This window comes from Poecilia mexicana, unplaced genomic scaffold (assembly GCF_051168715.1).
Source record: "Poecilia mexicana isolate PSO_F unplaced genomic scaffold, ASM5116871v1 scaffold_21, whole genome shotgun sequence".
Classification (NCBI taxonomy): Eukaryota; Metazoa; Chordata; class Actinopteri; order Cyprinodontiformes; family Poeciliidae; genus Poecilia; species Poecilia mexicana.
Genome location: NW_028263390.1, coordinates 3,043,950 through 3,054,469, shown reverse-complemented (window position 1 = coordinate 3,054,469; position 10,520 = coordinate 3,043,950). Strand labels below are relative to the sequence as shown.

Genomic DNA, 10,520 nt, shown 5'->3' with positions numbered 1-10,520 from the left:
AGTGGTTTCTAGATTTAAACAATTCAAGTCAAACACTGAAATTGTAGGTCTTATGCAGAAGGAGAAACATTACTTACTGATGTTAGCGTTTTAGACCTGCACACCACACAAGCAACCTTCCGAACAGCATGTGACCAAATGCCAGCATAAGGCAACTCTCTTTATACTCTCCACCCATCATGAGTGATTAGGTGCCAGGTGCTTTGAATACTGGGGCAGGCTTCTTCCTGCTACACTCTGTTATTGTCCAGCGTTTAGCAGAATTCATCTCTAAATCATCTCTGATTAGCTTTCTTATTCCTGCTGAAGAAAATCATCCCAAAGGACGATGCTGCCACCAACATCTTCTAAGGTGGCAATGGTATGCTGCTAAATGTTTTGGATGTCTTGTTGCAGATCAAAGCTAAAGAAAAAACTGAATACTGCAGGATCAAGACTGAACATAAGCACCATATTTACCGTTTGTTTTTCATTTTAAAGAATACAGATTAAACAGCCTGACAGGAACTGCCTCCATTTTTATTTTAGTTTTATTTCACCACAGCAAATGAGAAGTCTTCCTTTCTCAACTTCGTGCTCCAAATATAAAAATTTAAGGCACTCTTCTCGAACAAGATTAATGTAATCCTTTTGCATGTAATCCTTCACTTTCCATACTTGGATAGATTCTTTGGAAAATATGAGATTATGAGATTAATGTTCATCTCACAGCTGAATTTAAGAGCTTAGGAAACAGACGTGGTCTCCGTTGGTCTCCTCACTTTGTCCAATTAAAATCTTTGGCAGCAAAGAGATTTTAATGCTGTTTGATGTCAGAAACATTCACAAAGAGAAGCAGGAAAAAAAACATACATGGGATCTGAAACAACACATCAGCTCAGAGGTTCTAGATGAAATTATAAATATTACATTAGATAGGAGTTTGGTGTGTACGTTCTCCACACTGTAGTTTAGAACAGAAAAAATACTAAAAAGTAAGTTGGTTTTGACATATTAATGTGTCCACATGCTGGAGTGTGCTCCTGGACGTCAGGCGCTGCACTGCAGTGTCGCCGGCCTCAGGCTGCCCAGACTCTTGTTCTTCAGCTGCGGTGGGCTCGCACATTTCAGGGCGTCCCGGGGCGACATGGCGGCCTTGGTCTGTCCCATCCACCTCACCAGGGAGATGATGCCACAATCGCACTGCCACGGGTTCTCATGCAGGTACAGCTTCTTCAGCTCTGAGGTGAAGGACAAAGGAGACTGTAACCAGGGCACGGGGAGTGGAAGAAAAGGAATTGGGTCCATCTAACCTGGCATATGGCTGAACATGTTTCCATCCACTGTCTTCAGGCGGTTTCCACTGAGTCCAAGCTGGGAGAGCTTGGGCATGTTGCTGAACGCACCAGATGGCAGCTGCTCCAGCTCGTTGTTCCTCAGGTAGAGCTCCTGGTTCAATAAGAAGCTAATTTAGTTTGCCTTATGGAATGAACTTTATATAGAAAACTTGAAGAACGTTGACAGTGTGAGGTCATTTCTTTATAGTGTTTCCACGTCCTAAAAATTCAAGTCCAAAACTGCGACATTTGCTACATTTTCAGCTGGTGTGGTTTTCTTTCACCCTGCTAGTTGTCCGACTAACTGAATGAAATACCTGTTTCCCTCCTTGCCTTTGGTGGCGCTGTGCGAAGGAAACAACATAAAAACCTCTGAAGAAAACACTGAGCGCGACTTCCTTCTTTACGAAATGTAAACAAAAATGGAGTATCGTCAGATTTTAGCGGTTGAAGGATTTATCTCTGGCTGCTTCCTGCTTTTAGATCGGTTCCAGGCAGCGTTGCCAGATCTTACGAGAGAAACAAGCAACCAGCTCCATGAAAAACAGCCCAAAACAGCTTAACGTGGCACCTACACAAATCCATGAGATTTTAAAGTGATTTTACAGCGTATTCCTGCGCATCACACCGCGCAAACTACCTACCATTCATGTTTTTGCTTTATTGTGGGGAGCTGGGAAATAATCTTTTTTTTTTTTTTGAGGAAAGAATTTGAAGCCCAAATAAGCAGCTTCATGTTCAAAAACAAGCCCAAAAATACTCCTTAAATATGGAAGAGACTTTAGAAAATAACATAAATAACATGCCCAAAGTCGTTTGTCTCCTTCAAGACAAAAGTGATTCCCCCTCCCTCTAAATCATATTTCAGCGAAAAAAAAAAGAGGTGGTCATTTTTATAACGACAAGTGGACTTGTTCCCAGGTCCGCTTAAAGTTCACATAAATATTCAAACCGTACCAGAGTTCACTTCAACCAAACCAACCATAGGCGGATCAGAGTTTGCTTTTTTGTTCCACATCAGAGTTTGATTACATTTTCACACCTTCCTAAACAAACCAGACTTTCTAGACAAAGGAACTGGTGTTGAATTAAAGCAGACCAGACAGGCTTGGTGGGAATGCAACCTTAGTTATTTTCTCACACTTCCTGTGAAGACAACAATGTTGTTACCTGCAGGTTGCTAAGGCCATCCAGAGCTGACTGACTCAGTGTTGACAGGAGGTTGTTGTCCAGAACCAGCATCTCCAGTGATCTCAGCGGCCGGAATGCTCCAGACGGGACAGTTTTCAGACTGAGTTATTTGAGACAAATTCTCCAGATTAGTGCAATGATTATAGAACAATACAACAACGGACTTCACTTCATTGGCAAGCCAACACTTCACACTGTGCCACACATTTAAAGAAATTAAGACTCGAAGAGATAAATTACAACAATGTATTTTAAAGTTTTTGTAGCAAATTAAGAACATAAAGTGAGGCCTTGTAGCACCATACATGCAACACATTGAAAAATAATGAATGCACTCTTACATTTTGGTATGCTATGGGGTCATAAAAGATAAACAGCAATTAGTTTATCTCTCATGAAATTAGATAACAATCTACAAAGGGTTTTTTATGATTTATTATCTTGAGGAACTCTCAGTTAATATTTTGTAGAGCCACCTTTCTCTGAAACATTTTTGGAGGGTTTTTCTACCAACTTGCACATTTGGGTTATTTTCACACTTCTGGTGGACTCGGTTTGATTGGGGACCAAAATGGCAACATTTGTTACATTTTCTGATGCTGTGGTTCACTTTCACACTGCACTGTGCCAAACATCCATCCATCCATTTTCTTACACCCTTGTCCCTAGTGGGGTCAGCAGGGGTGCTGGTGCCTATCTCCAGCCAGACATTTCGGGTGAGAGGCGGGGTCACCCTGGACAAATTGCCAGTCCATCACAGACTGCCAAACAATCCGGATTAATTGAAAATGCGTTCCCCTCCTCGCCTGTGGTGGCGCTACACCAAGAACCACTGAAGGAAAGAGTGTCTCTGAAGAAGACACTGAGCGCAACTTCCTTCTTCACGAAACGTAAACATAAGTAGGGTGACGTCAAATTTTAGCGATAGTAGGCTTTCTCTTTACTTTGGTAAAAGACCACGAGCCTTTTCTTCCATTAGCACAAGACTAGTAGGTTTGTTTTGGTTGTATTTTCCCAGAATGCCCTGCACAACAGTCCACTTCCTGCTTTTAGAGCAGTCTTCGGTCTGTTTGGTGTTTACATATGCATTCGAACTGCACCAGAGTTTACGTTAACCAAATCGAGACAACCTTAGGTTGTGTGAACGGAACATTCACTGCATTCACACCTCCCCCATCGAACCGGTCTTTCTAGGCAAGTAAACTGCCGTTAGATCATTTAGTGGACTAGACAGGGTTGGTGTGAATTAACCCTTATCGACTGAATTGGGGTTTTCTTTATCATTTCTTCTTTGCAAAATAGCTCAGGCTTCGTAAGAAAGCTGGAGAACATGTCTGAACATCTCAAGTTTCAGTTGGATCAGTCAAATCAAAACCGTTTTTATCTGTATAGTGCCAAATTACATCAATGTAAAAAGACGTTCAGTATTATTTAATTTTAAGATGTACTCGTCTAATGCAGAGATATCATCAACAGATTATTAATGGATTTTATCAAAGCATTTTGCCCTTTGAGGATATCCATAGGGCCGGTTGTGGCCCAAAATGAAAATGGGTTTAACATCCCACCTCTAAAGCACTCCATTGTAGATCATGCTGTAAGTTCAGGATCATTGTCCTACTGGAAGGTGATGCTCCAACCAGTCTCTTGTTCCGCTTACAACAGATAAATATAGGGCAATGAATGATCTCTATTATGCATATGATTTTGTATGGAAGACAAATCATTTCATTTAGGTCGCACATTCTTTTTGTTGCTTATTCTTATGGCTGTAATGTGATAAAATGTCACATTACAGAAAAGAACAAGAGTATAAATAGTACCATGATGTGCTGTATTTTATGGGTTCATCCTGTTCATATATTGAACAGTTCATATATGGTATTCAAATACTTGAATACCATATATTATACTGACCTGTTGTTGTCCAGATTGAGGAACAGGAGCTGTCTGAGTCCAGTGAAGGCCTTGGGAGAGATCCTTTGGATTCGATTCAGGGAAAGGTCCAACACTTTGAGGGCAATCAAAGGTTTGAAGGCATTAGACGGAAGCGCTGTCAGTGCATTAAGAGGTAGATCAAGGTCTGAGAGATTTCTCATGCCAGCAAACATCTCAGATTTGAGAATCCCAATCTGGTTCTGGCCCAGCATGAGGAAACGAAGGTTCAGGAGGTCCTGAAGGGGAGGTAAAAAATAAAAATGAAAACAGAGTTTTGGTCAGATTACGGTGTAGAATGGAGGAACACACTGTCCTTTTCTTTCTGACCACCTTACCTGAAACGCCCGTGGGGAGAGTACTGTGATGTGGTTGCCATAAAGATTGAGTAGTATCAGTTGCTTGGCACCAGAAAAGGCTTTGGGATGGATGGATTTGATTGCATTTCGTTCCAGGTTGATGCTCTCAATCTTGGGCGCTGATCTAAATGAATTGGCCTTTAGGGTTGTGATACCATTCTCACCTTTTTGCAGCAGTGGGGGAAAAAAATATTAGTCTTGCAACTATGCCTGTAATAAATGACTTCAGAGTCAGATACACTCAAACGCAACTTAGACATATTTCAAAGAACAACCGGATTATCCGAATGCCACTCACCTAGTTTGAGGATCCAGGCGTCCGGGGGCAGATTGGAAGGAAGACTACGGAGACCCTTTTTATGACAGTTGACTTCAGACTTTTCTGGGCCAGACTTCCTGGAGCATTTGCAGACATCGGGGCAGCTTATCACAGCCTGCGCCACGCTAAGAAAGACCAACACCAACTGAGTCCAGTGCAACATCTTCACTGCAAAATTAACAATGAGGGGAAAAAAGTCAGCAAGGAAAAATTTTGGAGTCTCTTTGAGTTCAGTAGACAATAATAAACGTAAAGGAGCATTGAGTACCAGCACAGCTTGTTGGCAAAGCACATTCTTTGCATGTTAGTCGTCCTTCGAGGTCAATGTGCATTTAGCTGAACAGATGCTGAAGAAAGAAAAAAGCTGTTTTTCTGTCATGGTGGTTCAAATATCCAGCCAGGATTCTTGATTGCAAATGTATTTAATACATTTAACAAACCATGTTTTTTTTACAAGTTGTCGTGATTTCCTGAAGATATGAAGAGCTTACAGTAACACTGAGTCATATTATAGTTTTGTCTTCAGAGATGAAGTATCTTCTTTACAGCTGGTCTTAATGGAGAGGTTCTTAAGGCTTTTTGAGTTGGTTGTGAGTAAAATATGCCCTGTTACAGATAAAAAGTACTTTAAAGAATCTGTTAAACTTCACATGTATTGTGCATCATTAGATACCGCTTAAGATAAAACAGCAGTGTCCAAAATTGCACTGTGGTCAACATTTGAGAGTGCTTGAACACAAAGGTACAACAGGTTCATCAGTTTTCAGATGAAGGTATTAAGTCGCTGTAGGGGGATGTAGGTTCAGAACAACATATAGGCAGCAAAATATCTACTTTGACAGTCTGGTGTGAGTTCTTATCTATTGTTTCCAAAATTGGCATGTTTCTACTGAACCAGTTCCATGGTCAATGGGAATGCAGCTACTGTCTCCTGAGAGGGTTTTGTGCTTGTTGGTCAGAAGCCTACATGGAAACATGGCATTGATGGCAACTTCACAGTTTTACGTTTCATTTTGTTGGTTTAACTTGTGGCATGAATTCTAATGCAACTGCGAGGCCCTGAACTTAAAAACATCCATCTTCAGTATTTTGTCTCATCATAACTTCATTTGTCATTTTTGGAAATATTTCACAGTATTTTAAAAGCTTACAGGTGGGGGCGGAGCCAGGGGGTGGGTGGCCCGACCAATCACTGGCCACCCCTACCAAGGGGTGTGTATAACATCAATTCACCACTGCTTACAAGGCAAAGTATTTGGCAGTATGTTTTTTTAATTAATTTAATTTCACAACTAGTAAAACAATGACAATTTGAAAGAATTAACCTCAGAAAAACATTTTAAAAGCTTTAAATCTCTATGTGATGATTACACATGAGTTGCTGCTTACTGATATTAGCTAAAACATGAAACAGTGAGGAATAATCAGCTTGTAAAGGGAAAAAAAAACAAACCTTATGTCAAACTATATGACAACACCTTCCAGTGGCATTTTAAAATAAAACACTCATTTAAAAATAATGTTTGCATGATTATCATTTCAGTTTAGTCTGCACATTTAAAAGCTCATGACAAAAGAAAAATTAAGCAAACTCCAAGAGTTTTCCTCCTCTTGGAGCTGCGTACCTGGACTGGTTGCCGTCCCACTTTCTAGCCAGCACAGATGTCTTCGCTTTTTGTTGTCACAAGGACAACGTCCTGAAATTTAATTTCCCTTTGGGTTCAATAAGGTATTTTTGACTTGAGTCCCAATCTGTTCTGGAAGCAGCAGCTGACGGTTTAAAGCAGGAAGTTCAGCTGTCTGGTCCTAAAACTACAAAGTTCACAAACAATTCTCCTTTCAGACTCAGAATTCACTGGTCGCTTCGTTCTGCCAGCATTCTGAATGAAGAGCATGAAGATCTGCAGAATGTGAGCTGTGTGGGAACACAGAGCAGACAGTGAGAGCAAGATGTGAAACTACCAGAGGTCCAGGTTCTGAAAAGTAACAGAGTACAGAGAAATGTGGCATTCACAGATTATGGCACAGATCCATGTTAAACACACGGTTCCACTGTGTGTGTGTGTGTGCGTGCGTGCGTGCGTGCGTGCGTGCGTGCGTGCGTGCGTGCGTGCGTGTGTGTGTGTGTTTGGGGAGGTGGAAAAGCTTATACTTAGTTTTTCCTCAATTAAAACTAAAGTTTTAGAGAAATTTAATGTGGATGCATCAGTAATAAATAAGTCAACTTTTCTTTTCTTGTGGTTGAACTGCTGTGTCAAGTAAGGATTTTCCTCCATGTGCTTCTTACCAAGTAAATGTCGGGTTTTGATGGCTTGCTTCCAGTTGAAATGATTAAATTTGCCTTCATTTCTTATCTGTTTGAACCAGAGATTGTAGGAATCATCTCTGTTTCAATTTGGGGGCGAGTTCAAACTGCACTGCTGATGCTGAGCTTGAACTGATTCTCGGTGCATCCAGGCACAGCGCAGCCAGTGGTCATGGAAGGACAGGTAACTACAGAGCTCACACACGTCTGTGTGATTATCAAAATAGACAAAAAAGAAGAAATCCAACAGAAAGCGACTAATTCTTAGAGTCTGATGTACATGAAACATAAACTCGTAATAAAATACATCCTAAACCTGCAGATGAAAAACAGATTTCATTGACTGTAATTCGTTTTGTAATCTATATATATTTTTTATAAACTATGTATGCATGTGAATGAGAGAAGTTCGTAAAAGAGCTGCGGTTTGGAATTTCTGGTCTTCAAACTTACTAAAATGTCAGAAGCTTCTTGATCTTCTGCTTTTAAACAGAATAAAACTCTAAGATCAAAGATCTCTAACATGTCCTGACAATGTCAAACTCTCGAGTCAACTTAAACAGTGGCTTAGTCTTTCTGCTAAATATGACATCCTTGAAGGAAAATGACCAGTTCAAATAAAGTTTATTCTAAAGCAGAGTCCAAGCTACTGGTTCTCTGAATCTTAATTTTTAAAGTCGGTGTGGACTCCAGAACCAGGATTCCTCGTGAATACAGAAGTTGGTCCTTCTGTGAAACCTGGATTACTTCCTTGGTTCTCTGCTGTTCGGATGTCTCTCCTGCTTGGCTGCTCTCCATCAGCCTCTCATCCTCCTCTGGATCATCAAGCTCCTGTTTATCTCCACTCTCTCTCTCTCCTGGACTTCAAACGACCACCTTCACTTCACACCAGAACCTGATCTGCTCCTCCCACGCATTTCTCAGCCTTACGTCTCAGTCGGCTCCTCCTCACTGAAAATATCCACATCAGTCGACTCACCCAGACGAGGAATCACTTCCCTCTCCTCTTCCAGATGAAATTGTTCCTGGGGAGATGCAGATCTTCATCATGTTTCTCCCTGTACATATACAACGCCTTTTGTCTCCTCCTGAGCCTGATTCTGCATGTGGGTCTGGAAATTAAACCCCAATTTTGGTGGGAGGTTTTTTTATATTTGCTTAGTGATTTTACAATATTTTATCTGGAAGGATGATGTAAATGTGCAGAGCCATGCTGTCCATCTGTATTTTTTTTTCTAAAACCTAAGTAGTTACTGAAACTGAAAACTATTTGCATCATTTTCACCAGCTTCACAATCATAGCCCTGTTACCATGACGTCAAGTTCAGGACAGGATCACCCCGTCATTAAAGTTCCTAAGCAGACTCTCAGCACAGCTTTGACTGCAAGCCAGTGGCAAAAAACTAATTAAAAGTTCCATTCATCACTATGTAAATGAGTTACACGATCACACAGTAATGGAGTGCAGTGTGAGTAATGAGAAAGATTACAGAATGTTTTAATAAAATCTGTCACAAGAGCCCAGGGTAAAGCATCATGGAGTTAAAGTTTGCAGATTAGGTTCAGTTTGGTACATAATGATAAACTTACCTTGATACTGAGATTAGAATGATTAACTGTGGCAACATTTCTGTATAAATGTTTTATTTTCCCAGACCAGATGAACCTGGTGGGTGGCTGTAGTGTATGGAGGTATTTTTGGTACAAAAGTATTTGTGTCTTGTAACTGAAGTTGCAGTGAGAAAGAAAAATCCAGTCGGAAGTTTGTAATTGTAATTTTTTTTCTTTTTTGTCTTTTACAAAAACCAAACACTTACACCTCCTCAAATGTTTAAGTTCAAGCACACAAATTATATTGTGAAAAGGTTCTACGCTTAAAGTTTTGCCCCCAAAAAAACTTGTGAATATTTCTTTATTGACACAAAACTACTCCATCCTTAAAGTCAAAAAAATGTTCTAATATGTTTTGTTCCACTCAGTCCGGTACTGGACTCGTGGTCCAGCCTTCGTATGAAGACTAACCGAACCACATCGGTGTGAGAGCCGTCAGAATGCGGTCCGGTGTTTGGGTTTAGATGTTTGCAGGTGCACTCTGAGGTGTCTGGTTACATCTTGTGTTAATTAGTGCTGTGCACTTTTCACTGGCCTTGTTGTTATATGTTTGTCTTTGTGGTTTCTCAGGTCTTTGTTGTTTGTCTCTCTTTCTGCAGGTGTAGAAGCAGACGTCTTGTGTTCTCTTTATCCTTCTGTCCCTCCTCTCTTATCTCCTTCTTTCACTTTAAACTTTTCACCCCACCTTTCTCCCTTTCTGTTTTGTTTTTCCTCTTCTTTCCCATCTCCCTGGCCGTTACCTGTGAAACAAACCAAAAAACAATTTCCAATTAAGTTTTTTTAACTTAAAAGATTTTTATATAAGTGCAGCTTTATACAGAAAGCCGTAGTGATCCACAAAGATGGCAGTTCTGAGTTCCACACAGAATAGTGACATTCAGAATCGTAAAAACAAAACAAAATCAATAGTTTAGTTTCCCTTTTAAAGCCTTTATAAGTGCCTATTTTAGTCATTCAAACACTAAATGTACATTAATATGTATCAATACAATCAGTGGAAAGTTTCTTGGCGCTGTCTCAGAAGCTACCATCTACTTCCTCATACAGTCTATCAGCTTTGCTGATTTTGCAATGAAACCAGAAATAGACATTAGCTCCGCTGCATTGACATGCTGTACAGGATATTAAAAACATCAGAGAAATGGGTTCAACCTCACTTCAAGTGCATTATTAATAAATCTATCAACTCTGCTTTAATAACACGAGCAGCTTTGGTTGCCGCACAGATACAACAAAACACAGTATTCTAGACTGACTTCCTGTTTACAGAAACAGAAAATTACTATGAAAGTAGAAAAAACGGATGGAAAAAAATCTGTAAAGGCTAATGGCAAAAACTACTGTTGGGATCATCCTGTTTGATTTTCTTTCAACAATAGCTGGAAAAATAATAATAATAATAATAAGAGAAAAAAACCTAAAAAGAATGTGAATATTTTTGAGAGGCACAGTATTTGTTTGTTAAAATCCTGAAACGCTCCACT

At 40.1% G+C, this 10,520-nt stretch overlaps 1 protein-coding gene across 4 annotated transcripts in view; it reads right to left on the bottom strand.

Annotated features, from left to right (window-relative positions):
- Nucleotides 1–498: 498 nt before the first annotated feature.
- LOC148152902 (uncharacterized) overlaps nt 499–10,520 on the bottom strand; it is a 26,534-nt gene continuing 16,512 nt past the window's right edge. For 3 of the 4 annotated variants that reach the window (XM_088002239.1, XM_088002238.1, XM_088002240.1), the window contains 9 exons: nt 6,746–9,776; nt 5,561–5,726; nt 5,389–5,467; nt 5,100–5,288; nt 4,781–4,965; nt 4,425–4,681; nt 2,487–2,607; nt 1,293–1,428; nt 499–1,220 (listed from right to left, as the gene is read on the bottom strand). In XM_088002239.1, the coding sequence (XP_087858365.1) occupies nt 1,030–1,220; nt 1,293–1,428; nt 2,487–2,607; nt 4,425–4,681; nt 4,781–4,965; nt 5,100–5,288; nt 5,389–5,452 (1,143 nt within the window). In that variant the 5' untranslated portion in view covers nt 5,453–5,467; nt 5,561–5,726; nt 6,746–9,776 and the 3' untranslated portion in view covers nt 499–1,029. The remainder of the gene's footprint in view (nt 1,221–1,292; nt 1,429–2,486; nt 2,608–4,424; nt 4,682–4,780; nt 4,966–5,099; nt 5,289–5,388; nt 5,468–5,560; nt 5,727–6,745; nt 9,777–10,520) is intronic. The other variant, XM_088002241.1, reaches the window with a different exon arrangement.